Source organism: Sitodiplosis mosellana, unplaced genomic scaffold (assembly GCF_009176505.1).
Source record: "Sitodiplosis mosellana isolate CC-2019 unplaced genomic scaffold, AAFC_SMos_1.0 Smas_scaffold_6191, whole genome shotgun sequence".
NCBI lineage: Eukaryota > Metazoa > Arthropoda > Insecta > Diptera > Cecidomyiidae > Sitodiplosis > Sitodiplosis mosellana.
Window position 1 is genome coordinate 5,950,249 of NW_022601432.1, and position 18,029 is coordinate 5,968,277.

Genomic DNA, 18,029 nt, shown 5'->3' on the forward strand with positions numbered 1-18,029 from the left:
GTTGTTCTTGCAAAAGAAATCTTCCATTTATATATATATATATATATATATATATATATATATTATATATATACATACATATATATAATTCAATTTCGTTCAATACAATAAGTATTATAAATCACTTTATTCTTATTTCTTCTTGTTGTTGTTGTGTGTGTATTAAATGTTATCATGGTTTATAATTTTTCTTTATATATATGTGATTTTTATTTTGTTAACAAAAACATACAAAAAGGGAAATTAACAAGTTTATCTTCAATTCTATTTCTTTCGATATCCTTGTGACCTCAACCGAACGGTTTTTGCATGTGGTTTTTTTGCTTCTGTTTGTCGGTCACACATTTGTTTTCTGATTGCTCTCTCAACACACTTTTCACCATGTGTGTTATTCATATTCGTTATGTTGAGTGTGTGCGGCCGTGATGCAATCTCAATCATTGTGTGTCATATTTTTTTTGTCGGAACGTCAATCTTCTGCTTACAACAAAAAAAAATTGGATATTAAAGGAGGAAAATATTCTACGCATATTGGATTTAACCACTCACAAGAATAGAATTGAAGTTGGAAATCGGATACGTTGACATACAAAAAAAAACAAAATTTTATGCCTAACAAGAGTTCATTAGGAAAATTGGTCTTTAGATAAACAATTTTAGCATCGAAAATGTTTCTTTGATGAGATCGTGAAAAATAAGTTTCCAACAAATATGTGATTATTGGCGAAATAATTTTTTTATCATCATATGGCGCATGTTTGTTGATCATATGGCGCGTCGTAATCACAACGCTTGAAGAAATTTAAAAACGAATTTTTTAATTTTTTCTTTCAGCCGGCGAAAAACTCGGATCACATCGCCACCCCCACATATTTTTTTTTATATTTGCCACACAATTGTTTGCTATTAGATTCAATCAAATACTGCAACGTGGTTCAACATACCGTTTTTTCTTGGGAAAGAAAACACCGTTTCGGAGGAACATAAACCAAAATAATGCCATCCAGAACTATTTTTTATTAAATTTCTTGTTACTTAGCTAGACTATGTTATTTGCAGGTTTCATTTGATTTTGATTTGGTTGCGGATTTTCATTTTTTTTAGTATCATCTAGCTTGTGTGTGTGTTTGTGTAATCAGTTCATTCCCATTTGAAAAATCATGTATTTGCAGGTAACTGAAGTCCAGGTGCGAAAAGAAAAAAAAATGAAGAAAAAAATAAAATGCCAAAAACACAACTATGAGGAATTGTGGTTTTTAGTTGAAGAGAGTTGCATCTTTTGAGATTTTACTTTGATTCACATTTTGGCTTAACTATATTGGTTTTTATTTTCATTTCTCTTGTGTTCTCTAGGAATACATGCACAACATTTAAAGTATTCTTAAATTTGTCTACAGTTAGTGATTTGAGTTCTGATCAAAATATATTCGCGATTTTTTTTTCTCGATTTGTTGTCCCCTTATTCGTAATATCATTTATCTTACAAAAAGGAATCTACCAACAAAAAAAAAAACGAAATTGAAAAACAAACAGATATACAGTGTGGTTTGTTTTTTTACTTCTTTTTTTCTTGTTGAGCAAAGTTTTAGCTTTGGGAAAACATTCAGTACCGCGAACTAATAAGATCTCAAACAAATCATTTGCTTCATTTTCTTTTATCTATAGATAAAGGCATTGTTATAGATGTTGGCATGTTTTTGGCGCTATCTAATTCGATATTTTAAGTGAAAGCGAGACGGAATTAACGAAAAAAAGAAGAAGAAATATTATTTTATTTGCCTATAGGCAAAATATTGATTAACTGATGATAAAAAAGTAAAAAATAAATTCATCGAATCAAATATCCGATGTGTGTTTGGATGTTTGGTGCATAATGCATGTTTCTAGTTCATTATTTGATATCAATAAGGTATTTTGCTACATTCATCTTCTTCTCCTTTTTATTTGGTTTTGGTTCAGTTGAAGTGTTTTGTTTTGTTTTTTGTAATTTTTTTTTTTGACGGCAACGGCAAAGGCGATAACGACGACATTTAGTTAGTTTTCGATTACATCCACATTGAAATGAAAATGATTCATACTATTTTAAAAATATTTGTTTATTTCCATTTCGAATCGAAATGATTGTGACATTAACAATTAAATCCTTACTGAAACTGTGTATGAAATTTTAAACATTTACTAAACCATTGAACCGGAATATTTCTATTGAATTATTACCGATTCCAATTGTACGCCATTTTCCAATTGCAATTCATTCGATTTCGGTACTAAGCATTGCATGCCATTCATGCATAAATAATTTATCGAAAATATTCATTAGAGAAATGGATTCCCAGCACTGACTATCAAATACAACAAATGAATTTTATTTTGCTGGTGGCGTTTTGCAGATAACGATATTTCTCATCAATATTCAATTGCATGCACTTTGTGAGTTGTTTCATTTGAATGTGTCCTGCGCGCGCACGCGCGCGTGTGTATGTGTGTATGTGTGTGTGATGAAATGTAAATTGCAAGGGACCGTGTTTTGTATTTAAACCAATAGCGACGATTGCAATCAAATTGCAAATGTTCGAAAAGCGAAATAGTTCACAGGCCGTTTGGGTCGTTTAAGTGGTCATTTTATTGTTCATATTGGTTTTAGGGCAGCTGTTTAACGGCGCTCGTTACTCTTTCAATTCTAAATCGGCTTCGATCGACTATTATCTATTTTACGTGAACGAACTTCTCATATCATTAATATTTAGTATTTGGCTACGTTTTCCTGTTCACCACCATCAAAAAATGAACAAAAACAACAGTTGATGCAAACTCTAATTTTTTCGTATAAAATAATCCGGTGTGTCAATTCAAATGAAACAAATTGTGGATGAATTCGTATGTATTTTTCGGCGGGGCTGACAATTGTTGCGCTTCAAAAAACGCTCAAAATTGAAACGTATTTATTCATTTGAACTAGATCGAAGAAAAGCTTTCAGCAAAAATGCACAATTTGACAAGCTGAACAAAAAAAAAACATGAAATAAAAATTGAAATCCAAAATATGGGTTAAATTGAATCACAACAATTTGATCATTTCCATCGTTTAGCATCTTAATTATTGCAATATATTTTCATGTGTTATCATTTGATTTATTTTATATACATTTTGCCAAATAGAATCGATGTATACAATGTGTTTGTTCATTTGGATTTGTGTGAAAGAAATCTAAGCCTACGCATTCGTAGTTAAATTACTTTGTGCGAATGACCGTGTATCAGTGTCGAAGCCACACATGCATAGAATAGTTCATTGCTTTTATTTGTGACACTGTGATTAGGCCAATTTTAGCACATCGTTTCCAATTTTTCCTAGCTGTTCACACCAGAAGACAGAAGAAAGAAAAAACGAAAATTAAAATCATCACCAAAAGTGAATTTGAAACGAAATAAAACAGAAAAGAATTTTCATTTGTGGTTACTAAATCTTTTGAATCAAATCAATTTATTTTCCATAATTTTTGGTTGGTTGTTGTCATTCCTGATGCTTTCAATCCCATCGAAACGCAATGAATGCAATTACATTTAGTTTTTCTTGACATTATGTGAATGGTTTGTCATTTTGCTGGTCTTTGATTGATGCCATTTTGTAAACATAAATATGTGATTTGAAAATTTTGTTCAAATTATTTTCATGACGCGTTTTTCTCTCTTCATTTAAATGCATCACTACGTGTGTTTTTTTTTGCTCAATATTTTGTTGTTGTTGTACATCTTCTTTTAAAAGTAAGTAAATACTTTGTTGTTGTCACAAAATATACAGTACTAAATGGTTTTTGGTTTTTATTTTCTGCTTTTTTTCTCATCATTCTGTTATCATACAGCAACACCTATGTATTATTTGAATTATGTTAAAACACCTATTGCCATTTTAAGGTAAATATTTTTTTTTGTTAGATTTGGGTATAGTTCGTTTTTAAATTTTACTAGAGAGTTTGTTTGTTTTGTTGTTTGCATTGCTCGTGTGAAATATGGTTAAACGGACTACGGTTAATGTTGTCATAGATTTTTTGGTTCTCCTTAAATTGTTGTGTATCTTTGGTTGGTTGTCAAATCGTAAAAATGTCCTAAATGTATGTTGCTTGGCGCACGAAATTGTTGTGTACATTATGAAAATTGAACATTATCTAAATGTGTGCTGTGCGTTTACGGTAAGTGAGGTCGAATGGAAGTGCTTGACAGAGTTTTACTATTCTTCTTCTGTGGGAATGCAATCGATGTGTCAAATCAATATATTTTTACTGTTTTTTTTTTTTTGGAATGGTTAAAAGGTGAGTTTATCTTTTTTTCTTTTATTTATTTTGTCTTCGTATTTTGAATCGTTCGTTGAAAATTTCGAAACCACATTATTTCCGCCTAAAAAAAATCAATTCGATATTCGAAAAACAACATTGAAATTTTGCTGTGTATCGTCCGAAAACGAAGAAGCTTTGTACATTAACCGTCTTTAGTACCACACGGAATATAAACATTCGATTGGCAATTCAATTTGGTATGCCAAATAAAAATTCTGACTCTTTCGCCTCGATCTCGTTCTCGCTTGCTTCATTTGGTTCACTTATACAAAAAAAATCATTTTGACGTTGCTCTCTATTTTCATATTGGCCATTCGCTCGCTCGCTCTCCATTTATCTATGAATATTTTATAACAGATTTTACATTCTGTCAATATAATTATCAAATAACATGAGTTTAACATAAGATAGTGTTCCCACAATAATATAAATTTATTAGTTTTTATTTTGTCAGTAGGTATATTCCCTATACAGATTCGATACGTAACAGTACAATGGTTGTGTGTATGTGTGTATGTGTGTTGGTTTGTTTAGCATAATTCTTCTATTTTTCGATTTGCGGCATGGTTGTATGTATGAACCATTGCGACAAACAAATTCCCTCAGAATATTTTAGTTTTAAAGTGCAACATAAAGTTTTTTTTTTCATATGGAGTTGTTGTTGTAAACTCTATATAAAAAAGAATTTCATGTTGCACTTTGAAACTAAAATATTCTGAGGGAATTTGTTTGTCGCAACGGTTCGTATGTACATTGTACAACGACACTTTTTCCCGTGTACTGTGTATCTCTGGGTTCATGGCATTTCTCGTATTTTTTTTTCTTCTTTTGGTTTTCAATACTATTCTAGCTCAGTCGTCCTTTAGCTATGATTTATCAATTTCCCGGAATTAAAATGCGCTATCATTTGAAATTTAGCTATCAATGGAGCTGTACCATTTGACATGGCCATCTCTTGTGTAGTGTTTGGATGCGCTTGCCACTTTCCCTCTGTTTCAATAACCATTACATATTCTGTTCTTTTCATTGTTTTTTTTTTTCTTGTTACTGTTGTTGCTGTTGGTTTATGTGAGTTTGTGTATATAAACTTTTTTTTTTCTCTTAATATTTAATATTCACTTAATAAAAATTCATCTCTGTGTATAATAAACATTTATTAAAGCAATCATTTGTCGGATATACAGTTTTGCACTTTTGAAATGCGCGAGTAAGTGTGTCTGTGAGTGTGTGTGTGTGTGTGTGTGTATGAGAGTGGGTGAGTACAGTTGTTGTCTCCACTGCACTCTTCACCACAAGCTTGCTTTGCCATCATTTTCAGCTTTCTCTTATGGCTGAATTGTCTGATCGAATAACGCCTTCAGTTCACAAATCCATATGCTTGTCGCTTTCAATGTGAACATTGCGCGTAGATTTTTTGTTTGGTTTTCATCTGTATTTTGCGTAAACGTTTATTGTGTTTGTTTGTTTTTTTTTGCGGTTTTTTCCCTTACTAATATAGTTATTGCTACGTATATTCAAACGAAATATCTTGATTTCATTTGTCTCTCTATCTCTCTCATTTGTGTGTGTGGTTTTTTTTTCTTGTCTTGTCGAAACATTGATCGATTGTTTTTTTTTTTCATATCTTTTCATAACTTACTTGCGTAACATCAATAAATAGTCCTTAAATTGGAATTTTGTCTAATCAATTTTTGTTTTCTTTAAATCTAAGCCATTGAACAAATTTTTCGTTTCCATCTTTATTTTCCTAATTTCACTAAGCTGTGAGTGTGATTGAGTGACATGGTGTTGATTTTCATTATTATTTTTTTCCTTAAATTTGTATGTGTGTTTTTAAGCTCTCCGCCCTCACATTCCTTTTTCTTATTTGGTTTTTGTGCTCCTGGCTGAGACATATATTCGATTTTCGTATTTCAGCAATTATGAAAACCATAGTTTATTCACTACACAATAATTCGTAGTCATGTAAATAATCTTGTATGTGAGAATGTGTGTGTGTCTTGTTGAAAATTGTTTCATTCGACGCGACCTAATAAATTTTTAGATTATTCTAAGCTAGTCTAGAGTTAAACATTTCCATTTGCGCTTGTCGCCGCATCTATAAATGGTTTTCATATTATTTGGTAATTCTCTTACAATTTTTGTTTTGTTTGTTGTAAAAATTTTATTTGAACGATTTGTTTGTGCGATTTCAGAGTGGTTTTTTTTTTTAAATTTTATTATTTCCTTTTTTTTATTAATTCTTGTTAAAAATTGTCGTGAAAAATATTTCACATTGTCTCAAATTGTGTTCAGCACACACACTTGATCTCTCTATATTACTCAGTGCTTTGCGTAATATGACACTTGTGCATTTTTTCTCTTCATATTTTGTTTGTGTTGCTGTTGCTGTTGGTTTGTGTTATGAGTTTGATTGCAAAGTCCTTTAAAAAGCATGACTTGCCATTTGGTTGTTTCAGTTGTACACGCCGCGTGTCATCGCTTCCCGATTTCGTGTATGCCATTTGCACGTCAATATCCGAACATAAGTACGACGAAATGAGGCATTGCACAGAGCATAGCACATGGGATTAATGGTTGAATTGATGTAGCACAGTGCATAAAAGAAATCCCATAGCTCTTGTGGTATGCATTTTGTGCATGCCGTCAACGGTTTTAACAACACCAAAATATTGTACGGCGTCCACGTTATGATGAAACTAAGTAAAATGGCTGATAGTGTTTTGGCGGCCTTTGTTTCTTGTCGCTTTTCTTGAGATTTTTTCTTCTTTTTAGCGGCTCGAGGCACAGGATGCGGTTTGGCCAAATTTTTCGTTATAATCTTGGCATTTAATGGAATTCGAATATCCGGTGCATGTGACAACCTTCGATTCAACGGCAAACCGGAATTCAGCTTCACCCTGCAAACGACAACAAAAATACACACACAACATAATTAGAATGTACAGGAAAAAAGAGAAAACACCACTGAAATAAGATCTAATATGCATTTCCTTTCGAATTTTGTGCATCGAAAATGAAAGCAGAAAAAAAATCGAAATCTTTCGTTGCATGTTTTAAGTTCTTGAGTGATAAAGTATTAAAGCGAACATTTTCTTAAATCGATATTCAAATTGGGACACATAAAATTTGTTCCATTACGTATAAAGGGTGTTTCAATATGGATGTCTGAACTTTCTATTTTTCCAATAGGGACCAGGGGCATCCAAGCGTTCAAAATATTTGACAAATGTGTTCAGTAAGGTCCAACAAATTAACCATGCAGCGCTGTTTGAAGCGTCGACAATTTGCGGATTGGACCCTAGATCAACTGAAAGCGGATCCTGATTTTGGCTCGAAAATCATCTTCAGCGACGAGGCGCATTGTGTTAACAAGCAGAATTGTCGCATTTGGGACGCGGAAAATCCTCGGCACATTCAAGAGGTTGAAATGAAACCGCTAAAGTGCACTGTTTGGTGTGCTTTTTGGCCGAGAGGTGTCATTGGCCCGTACTTTTTTGAGAACGAAGATGGACAGCGAGTTAATGTCAATGCCGAGCGATATCAACACATGATTCGTGAATATTTCTGGCCGAGATTGCGTCGGGTGAGAACCAGTGGGCTCCTATTCCAACAAGACGGCGCCTCATCACACACAAGTCCACCAACAATCCAGGTTTTGAACGAAAAGTTTGACAAACGCGTAATATCGAAAAATGGTGCTGTAAATTGGCGGCCAAGATCTTGCGATTTAACACTATTAGATCACTTTCTTTGGGGTTTTATCAAAGGAAAAGTTTATGCAAATAATCCGTCGACGATTGAGGATTTAAAGGCCAACATTCGTCACGAAATCACCAGTGTTCCAGTCGAAATGTGCCAAAATGTCATCAAAAATTGGGCCGATCGGATGGTGTCACTAAAACCCAGCCGGGGCGGTCATTTGGATGATATCATTTTCCATTATTAATGTTATGAATAGGGCTACAAATTACATTAAACAACTCGGATATATTCGGATATTTTCTGTGTTTTATTTCATTTTAAAGTTCGGACACTCTTATTGAAACACCCTTTATTAGAGCGGAGACGAAATGAAAAAGTTCCCGATACACATTGACACTTGTCACACTTTGGATTAACATAGGGAAAAAGAAATCGAGCACTTTGTTTTCGGGGCACAACAAAACAAATGTCGGCATTTTATGTTCGTGTGTGCACTGTGCACATTGAACACAACAAATTGCGTTAAAATGGCAACAGCCACCGGAATACACACACACAGCTATGCTATTCTGCAAAGTTATTTTTCATGTTGAGACCGAAAACTTTTCTCTATGTCTCCTTCTCAACATATTTTATTGCTATTTATTGTCATTTCACACAATCTGATGCTGGGAATTGTTTAGTTTTCATGAAAGGCATGCACTCTTTTTCTCTCATCTTTTTTTTTCATTTTCTGAATTGCAAATCTGTATGCACCACACGAAAACTTGGCAGTTGATTTCGACCGGCATTTATTTGCGCCATACAATATAATCAAACAGTTTTGCAAAGTTCAAATGTGATCGTATTTGTTTCGAAGACGAAGGAGAAGAAAAAAACTAAGCCGAAATAAATGGTGTACAAAAAAGTTTTGAAAGTTTTTCAATTCAACTTACCCGTCTAGATTGAGCTTCACATCACCCAGATCGGAGTCTCGCGTTGGTAGTGGCCGTCTGGGTGGATGCGTCAGAGCTAATGGTACGTCGTCTTGAATCATTTTAATTGACGGTGCCCGTTCATCACCACTACCGCCATCCGGAGGTAGTCGAATCAATATTGTGTACACCGAATCCTGACTAACTGATCGCGAACTAAGGCGATTATTCAACGGTAATGATCGTGAGTCTCGTGGACCTAAATATCAGGTGCGAAGAAGAAAGACAAAACAAAATGATTTAGAAAAGGCAAAGTTTAAAATATAAAATAGACGCAGTAGAATAAAATGTCGGCGGATTTTACCTGGGAATGCATTCTCCTGTAACTGCGACAGCGGCGCAAGTGGTGGCCGAACAGGAGTTGGTGATACATCCGGTATAATGCTAACTAGCCCCGGTCGATTTGTCGAATACGGATCCCGAATCACATTCAACGATGTACATCTGATGAGCGAATGCGTCCAAAAAAGAAGAATAGAAAAAAAGAATATTCTGATTGAGTCAAATGGTTACGGATTAATTTGAATGAATTCAACAACAATTCATGAGAAATGAATGTTTCAGTGTCTTTTTCTGTTTTTACTGTGTGAAAGGAATCAACTAATGGTTTGTACTACCTGGAAACGGAACTTTGTATAGGTGTTTCTATTGAAACGGGTGTGTTGTATCTGATTTGGGGAAAGAAAAGAAAAAAAAATGCTTGTGGATAATAACCATGTTTGCCTTTTGTTTATAGGAATGAACTGTTTTGTTTTTCTGTCATTTGTTCTGTGGTAAATAAGCGGTCATACCCTAAGTCTGATGGCTCCTCAGCTTCGTAGCCATAGTCATCTGAATCTTCACGCCCTGAGTGCCACCAAGCAACGCACCATTCTTTAATACCGCCATAGCATTTTTGCGATCCAGGCGGTACGCCAGCCGTTGCCGTCTGTGATGAGGCAAAAATCGAGAAAAAAATAAGAAAAAAAAAATAATTTATTTTATGGCCCATTGTTATATACAGCAAATATATTGAATAACTTACGCTCGAGCGCCGTGATTGCTGCGCAAATCCCGAATCCGACAACACCGGGTTGGTCATGTACATGCTTTCTGCATCGGCCGATGATTCAGATCGTGGCCTTCGCCAACTGTATGCATCGCATTCGCTCGAAGCGATTTGTGTAATCATTCCCGAATGATTTACGGCCGTTGTTTCATCACTACAATGGTGAAAACTGTTATTGTATTTTAATGATCGCGTGCAACTAGAGAAGTGAAAAATGGTGTGCGAATATAACAAAAGAAACTCAAAATTTCGGAATCAACAATTGGATTATTGTAAGTGAACTAACCTTGAATTTGATCGTTTCGATGAATCCTTTTTGCCCGCTTGCAAATTGGGTAAATCCTTTTGACGTTTCTTTGTTTCGCGCCAAATTCGATAGTATAGGAAACACATGACTGTAACAGGCACATAAAATGCTGCAATCGCCGTACCAAATGTAATGTAATGATTCGTTTCGATGAATTGAATGTAGCATTCGTATTGTGGTACGGTACGTTTACCCTCAATATATGGCCAACTATAAATCCATGGTGGCCACAGTAATAGACTAATGCCCCATGCGGCGCTGATCATAATTGCAGCACGACTCGTTGTACGCTTAGCACGATACGTTAACGGTCGTGTCACGCTAAAATATCGATCGAAACTAATAATTAATAGATTTAGAACCGATGCATTCGATGCTAGATAGTCTAGTGCTAACCACGTATCACACACGTACGGGCCCAATGGCCAATAACCTGAAGAGAAAAACATTTTCGAGGAATTATTTTTTTTTTTCATTTCTTTTTTCTATCGAAAAAAACTCTTGGTCTATTCTGAAACTGGGGGATACTCACCTAATAGCGTTGTAACCGTAAATAATGGCATTGATATTAAGCCAATGGCAAAATCGGCGATTGCCAGCGAAAAGAGGAAATAATTGCTAATCGTTTGCAATTGTTTGTCGATTTTAAACGAAATCATTACCATCACATTGCCCGCCACCGTTAATATACTTAACAACGTTGCAATTATAGCGAGTACAACTGTTTGTGGTATGGAATATCGTAGACCAGGCGGTTCATCGAGCGTTGCATTATTTTTTACTTGTATATCACTTGCATATGTGCTGCCTATTAGCGTTGTGTTCACCGTAAATTCCGTTATTAGGGTTGTACTGGCTGTTGTTATCAAGGAGATCGTCTCCATCGTTGTCGACGTCGAATGCAAAGCCGCTGCAAATGCAAAGAGAAACGAGAAAGGACAAAAATGATTACATGAAAACCATTAACCGTTGGACGGCTGTTTTGTGCTAGTCTGTTGCATACGAATAACGAAAAAAAAAAGAATTTCCAGTTGAAATGCGGAAAAGAATGTTTGAGAATTGTGAAATGAAAAGAAGATTTGAATGGGATGTAAAAAATGCAAAGGGCAAAAAAAATGCTGAGAAAAAAAAACTGATTCTGAGAGTCAAACAATGTGTGAAAGAAATGATGCCACTCGAAATTTCTTCTCTGTGCCATTGCCATATAAACGTACGAAAATAATACGTACACAAAATTGAAACATATGATATTAGTTTAGATTTCACATTTTTGCATTAAATGAGCACTTTGATTTCAAAAAAGAGCCATCAAAAAAAGAAATTCACAACGAAACAACGAGGCGTCTGCATGAAATTCGTTCATTCATGAATGTAACTTACAAAGGGATTGCAATCCAACATAAGCAGAAAAAAAGGCAAAAGAAACGCAAATTAAAACAAACAAGTTGGATGCACATTTAATGCTGCGAATGAATGCATACGACTCCGGTTTCTCTATCTCTATCGTTCACTCTCTGCTCATGCACACTCAGCACGATACAACAATAATAGACGAGAATGGTGTGCTTATTTGTACGTACAAACAACAACAACAATAAAAAAAGGCAACAACAACCAACTTTACAAAATAGAAATAACCCTAGTAGTCATCCACTTTGGCACAAGAATGCGTTTACTTACAAACAGAAAAAGCTGACGAAACGGAAAAAAGCACAAAGACTACTGATTTAGACGTCATTATTTTTACATCTTCCTGTTTTTTTGCACAAATCATTCAACTGTTTTTTTTTGCCACTCGCGCTCTTGCTCTCTTCTCCACTTCTCCATTCCACTTCCTTTCTTCTTCTTCTTCCTCTGTTTTTGTGAACTAATAATTCTCACGTACTTGCATCAACTGTAATTCTAGGCTTTTGAAAATGCAGAATAAAACAAGTGCAATGCAATATTCAAATTAACCAAAACGAAAGCCATTGCCATGTCATTGCGAAGCATCTGGTCGGTTGCCGAGAGTGAGAGAGTATGTAAGAGATGTTGCCAAGAGTATTTTCGTTTGATTTCAAACATATTTCTGTTTTTATCTCGGTTGCCAAGCCCCATAATTCAAGAAGTCATTTCATTTCAGCTGATGAAGAATGTCATTATAATTAGTCGTTGAGCTATTTTTCTTTATTTCTCTTTCTTTTGTCATTATTTCTTTTCTTTTTTCTCTTTAAATGTTTCTTCTTCTTCTTCCTTTGCAATTTCTTTCTCTCTCTCTCTCTCGATCGTTTCCATTTACTTCATCTTTATCAATTAGAAAACGGATTAATATTTGCGTGATGTGAATAAGTTGTGCAAAATGAACAAAAACGATAGAAACAAAACCAAAAAAATATTCGTATTGTATGTGGAAACGATGCAACGAAACGTATAACTATTACCACCGATATATAAATGCCACTTGTGATGCTTTGCAAACGGATCGATGTGTCATTCGCGAAATTGAGTTTTGGTCGATACAGAACAACGGCAATCTGGTATTCGCACTTCGACGTTTTTCCTCTTCCGCCTTTTACAAACGAAGACGTTCATATTGACAGTTTGTAGTACGACTGAGCTGCTGGAGAATTTCAGTTTTATGCTTGAGAAGACGACGACGACGACGACGACGACGACGACGACAGCGGATTCATTCACAGATATTCAACACAGAAAATTTAATTTAGCAATTGAAATTGAATGAAGCGCGTTGCATGTGTCTGTTAACAACGATAGGTCGAATTAACATATTCATTCACGAATCAAATTCGCGCTATGCACTTTTAGCCATGCAGTTTTGATGCTATGTTCTCTGTTTCTCTTTCTCGGCGATCTGCCGGATTTTTTTCTCTTCGTTCGTTTGCAACTGAATTCGCATAATGTTTTGCAATTTGCCTAATTGCAACTAACTACATTCATTTACCCAGTATACAAAATCTATTAAAATGGATTGAATGTTGCGATTGTTGTCAGTTGCAATCAATTTGACGTTGAGTTTTCCCATCGCTCTGACCACTTCGATCGCTATCAAATCAGCCAAAAATCACAAAATACACCAATTGAGATAAATAAACATTCACGCTATTCGACAAACACAACACTCGTTTGGTCGGTCGCTCGTTCGTTCGCCCTTCCTGCAAACGGCAGCATTAGAGGACACGCAAATCGCAACGAAAGCCAAAAATGAAAAAGCGATAATGCAAAAAATGCAAATTCTCAATATAAAAATGAAATGCACAATGCGAGAACGCGAAGGTAGCACACATTTTCTGCTATTTACAAATATTTAACGGTATTTTGCTAATGGCCAAACCACAGGCCATCTGCTTAAACAACGGAATCAATGAATATTCATGGGCCTTGCTTTTCATTTCGATGTTTTAGCGTTTTAATTTGATTAAATTTTCAATGAGCAATTCCGATTTGCTTGATTATTATTGTTGTTTTTCTTGTGTTTGTTTGTTTCGACGATACAACCAGGTCATTTCGGTTGGTGTATGCTTTTTATGGTATGCTGTGTGCAAGTAGGAAAGAAAATATAAAATGTCGATGAATTTTTTCAGGTCATCAGACATTGATAACGTGGCTTGAATTCCCAACTCGTCCATTTGCTACCACATCAACGTATTTCAACTGTGTGTGTTTCACTCTCGATAGACGCTTTTCATTTGTGGCCAAATTACAAATTGATGGAAAAATTCATAGGAAAACACTTGACAGCCCCGAATCAATTATATGAGTGGATTTAAAGAGGGGCCAACGAATTTTCACCGCCACCATCACACACTCACAAACATTTATTTTTCCTCATCGCCGAAGATTTTTTTCGTCAATAATTTTGACCATCAATGGATACATATGCATTGAGAAATACAACTCATCCACCCATGTTAAAAATTTATGTTTGTATATTGCTCATAATTACATCGCTGATGTAAATTAATTACTGGAATACATTCGGTGCGTTTTTTTCCTCTGCTGTTCGTCGATACCCAATTCACTCTTAGTGTAGCTGAGACTGTCTTGCTCGGTTTGGGTGGTGGAGAGTGCTATTTTCAGTTCATCAGCAAGAATGTTTGCAAATGATATTCAATTTAATAAATGAATTGAATTATTCCTGAAGCTGTATTTTCGGCAGATATGACACACACTCTTGATTTGGTGCCATATCCGGTTGGAAACAGCAGCATGCAATAGCCAACGACTGAACGAAAATTGCCGGAAAAAGAAATTGTGAGAAACTGTTTCATGTTTCGCATATAGTGCAAGTCACTTGGTGCACATCACAAATGCAATACAGTGCAATGTTCAAATGTAGTGAAGCCAACTAACGAAATAAACAAAATTAATCTGTATTCTCACTTAATTCAAAATGACTTGCGTCTGCTTTTCTCTTTCTGATACACACACACACACACTTGTCCATTCGGTACATATACAGTTGCTTGCAGCCAAACACATGACGCAGAGAGAAGGACAGAGGTGATAGAGGCACGAATAGAAAATAATGCTATTATTTGTACATTTCATGCGGCATACAAATGGTTCGTGTAACATAGATAAAGTAAAATTAATTGAAAACGAAATAAGGCTTAATGGATGGCCAGCAGCTGATTTACCATTTCCATTGATTGAATAACAATGCGACAATAGTGCAAATTGAAAATGGTGGATGCTAGCAACCAGTACCAAGGATACCAAACACATACACACCAAATACATACAAATACTAGGGAACACACATCGATTCAATGTGAACGGCCCATTCTGTGCTGCCATTGCTCTGATGCCATATTATAAAACTGCATGTTCATTCCATCAATTTCTGTAGAAATTGAAAGAGAGATTCGAAATGTGATGTGACGTGTCAATAACTGATTTTTTCCCCATCCCCTCTCTGTCACTCCTTTCCATTTTTCGTGCTCAATCATGGTTTTTTGCTGCTGCTGCTGCTACTCTGCCATAACTGTATATTTGAAACTATATCGGTGCGGTAAAGCTTCCGCTGTACAAATAATCGCTTGCCGAAAGATGAGAAACGACGGATGCGGGATGAATGAGGAAAAATGTGAGCTATTTCAATTTGGATGTGAAATGAAAAGGTTTCTCACTGGGTCGACTTTTATCTGATATTTGCGCACACAATTTATGATGACGAATTCACCGAAATTGAATCAATTACAACGTTGTTCACTTTTTCCCCATTTCAACCCGAAATATGAAATATATTTAATTCCGCTCGAAGGTGGTTGAGTCGTTTGCCCGTTTTTTTTTTTTTTGCGGTGTAGATTTCTTTCGACACTTTGCACTCGACACAGACAGGAAAGAGAAAAAGGGAGAAAGAGAAAGAGAGGGAGAGAAAGAGAGAGAGAGAGAGAGAGAGAGAGAGAGAGAGAGAGAGAGAGAGAGAGAAAAGGAGAAGAAACGGAACAGAGACTAGAAAATGCCTTTGAATTTCTATCCAATTGCGAAAATGCTCTTTTGATGGAAATCGTGTTGGAAAACGAACACTATGAAGTGCAAATCACATTCGGTCGCCAGGAAATTAACTTAAAACACCAAGTCTATTCTTAGATCGGGTTTTTTTTAAACAAAGGCGCCTTTTTTCTTCATTGTTTTGTAGAACAAACCGCATTTACGAAAGGTGTTTTCACTTGCACAATGCATTTTCATCATATAGCTCTTGTAGTTTATTCTATCAAATGCACCGAAAATGTATGTCAGCGGGAAAACGAGCGAAGAGAAAGAGAGTGTGTGGGTGTGTGTTTGTGCATACCAGATGAACAAATATGCGAAATGGAAGAAAAAAATAAACATTTTGCCAAACTAAAAACCGAACCATGAGAAAGGACACACATACACACATAGGGCAGCAGAGCTGAGTAAACACATAGCACAGCATGCTTCATGGTTAATGCCACTGGTTATGGCATGTTAAACAAGGTTGATTTTATGGCAGATTGTTATGATTTACAGCGAATTTTCCTAATTTATTTGCCTCGAGCATGGAAAATATCAAAAGAAGCAACAAAGTACACTTATTCAGAAGAGAGATATTTAACCGCTCTCTCTCTCTCTCTCTCTCTCTCTCTCTCTCTCACGCTCTATCTCCATCTCCCGTTTGCTCTTTTATTGAAGCAAATTTTATTAGATGGATAGTCAAATCTTGGAAGATGTGCCGAAATGACTTCGGATAGATCGATTTCAATTGTAGATTTTATGTAGTTTAATGTAGTGTTTTTACTTTTTTTATGTAGAAACAATTTTCTTGAGCAATCGGCTATCGAAAAACTGGTCCAAAATGGAACAACTCAAATCTTGGTCGAGAAACGAATTTTCAATTAATTTTCAAATTACTTTTTTCTAACTATTACTTTTCAGTGAAAAGACTGATTTCCCCTCGTATTTTCCACAAATCGCATGTTTCTCAAATGAAGCATACTTCCAAAAAATTGTAGATAAAATATAGAATTCAAATCAATTGTCTGTTTTCAAATATCTATGTCCATTCACTCGATATCGAGATGTGTCGTGAAAATTGGTCCAAATTGATAAAAAATCATCTTCCAAGATTTGACTATCCATCTTTCATTTGGGGAAACAAAAATTGCACCGCTCGATGGGAGAAAGTTTCTCACAATTTTTGTGCTTTGTGAAAAGGCGGTAGCTTTGAGTATGAAATTATAGACGAAGACAAAACGAACAAAAGAGAAATAAAAAGAGAACAAATGTTGAATTTTTTTTAATTCTCTGGGAAAACTGGAAAGACGAACAAGAAGTGAATGAGAGAAAAGCTCACAAGACGATAGAAATTTTGTCATACAATCCGGAGTGAATATGATTTCATCATGGTCGGCACACACACACACTTTCTGCTTTTTTTAAAAGGAAGTTTCTTTTGTACATTCCTCGGGCTGTGCCTTCTAAATATGTTTATGTGTGTGTGTGTGTTTGTGTATAATATCACGAACAGTGTGTGTTATTTATTTTCGCCAGCAATTATATTACAGTCAAGAGTCTCCATCTGTTGACAGCGGAAATGTATACGCTTTGAATGAGGGAGGTAAATTCACTTGGATTCAATGGCATCGGATGCATGTGCGATGAACAAGAAACATAGGTAAAGAGAGGGAGAGATTGATCGTCAGTGCGGTGCGGAGCTATGCGAGGGATATGCTTCGAGTAACTTGAAGTTCGTTTTGGAGAAATTTCCGGTGGAAGTGAATCTCTATCGATTCGATACTGTTTTTATGGCACATATAATCAGGAAATGAGATGTCGGTTCATCCAAAGGAGAGAAAAACTCATTTAAACTAGTATTGATAAAGCTGCTTTTTATTGCTTGTGTTCGTTGTTTTTTATAATGTTCTCTCCTCCTTCCATCTTATCATCATTGTCGTCGTTTTGGTCGTCTTCGTCGTCACTACAATCGGTTGCTGCTCGATGAACTTGGCAATTTTAGCAAGCACTATAAAAACGTTAGCTCAGAATGAAGACAAACCAATTTACCAATTGTTTTTCCTTTAAGTGGACGAGTACATTGTGAGACGCGTCAAGCTGCTGGCGCAACTCAACGACCAAGAACTAATATGAATTGTGGCACATAGTCTTACACAAACAACTAAACCGTATCGAGGAAGAAA

General features: G+C 35.4%; 2 protein-coding genes across 8 annotated transcripts in view; one reads left to right on the forward strand and one right to left on the reverse strand.

Annotated features, from left to right (window-relative positions):
* Window positions 1-8,316, forward strand: part of LOC129576887 (uncharacterized) — a 9,144-nt gene extending 828 nt beyond the window's left edge. For 2 of the 3 annotated variants that reach the window (XM_055462932.1, XM_055462931.1), the window contains exon 2: window positions 7,527-8,316. In XM_055462932.1, coding sequence (XP_055318907.1) covers window positions 7,564-8,283 — 720 coding nt within the window. In that variant the 5' untranslated portion in view covers window positions 7,527-7,563 and the 3' untranslated portion in view covers window positions 8,284-8,316. Of the gene's footprint in view, window positions 1-7,275 lie in introns of those variants that run through there. The other variant, XM_055462933.1, reaches the window with a different exon arrangement.
* LOC129576886 (muscarinic acetylcholine receptor DM1) overlaps window positions 6,153-18,029 on the reverse strand; it is a 27,811-nt gene continuing 15,934 nt past the window's right edge. Inside the window, exons 1-9 of one of the 5 annotated variants that reach the window (XM_055462928.1) lie at window positions 12,789-12,892; window positions 10,901-11,278; window positions 10,348-10,801; window positions 10,038-10,260; window positions 9,805-9,941; window positions 9,631-9,681; window positions 9,318-9,457; window positions 8,975-9,212; window positions 6,153-7,234 (exon numbers count right to left, since the gene is read on the reverse strand). In XM_055462928.1, coding sequence (XP_055318903.1) covers window positions 6,790-7,234; window positions 8,975-9,212; window positions 9,318-9,457; window positions 9,631-9,681; window positions 9,805-9,941; window positions 10,038-10,260; window positions 10,348-10,801; window positions 10,901-11,252 — 2,040 coding nt within the window. In that variant the 5' untranslated portion in view covers window positions 11,253-11,278; window positions 12,789-12,892 and the 3' untranslated portion in view covers window positions 6,153-6,789. Of the gene's footprint in view, window positions 7,235-8,974; window positions 9,213-9,317; window positions 9,458-9,630; window positions 9,682-9,804; window positions 9,942-10,037; window positions 10,261-10,347; window positions 10,802-10,900; window positions 11,279-12,788; window positions 12,893-18,029 lie in introns of those variants that run through there. The other 4 variants (XM_055462927.1, XM_055462926.1, XM_055462930.1 and 1 more) reach the window with 4 other exon arrangements.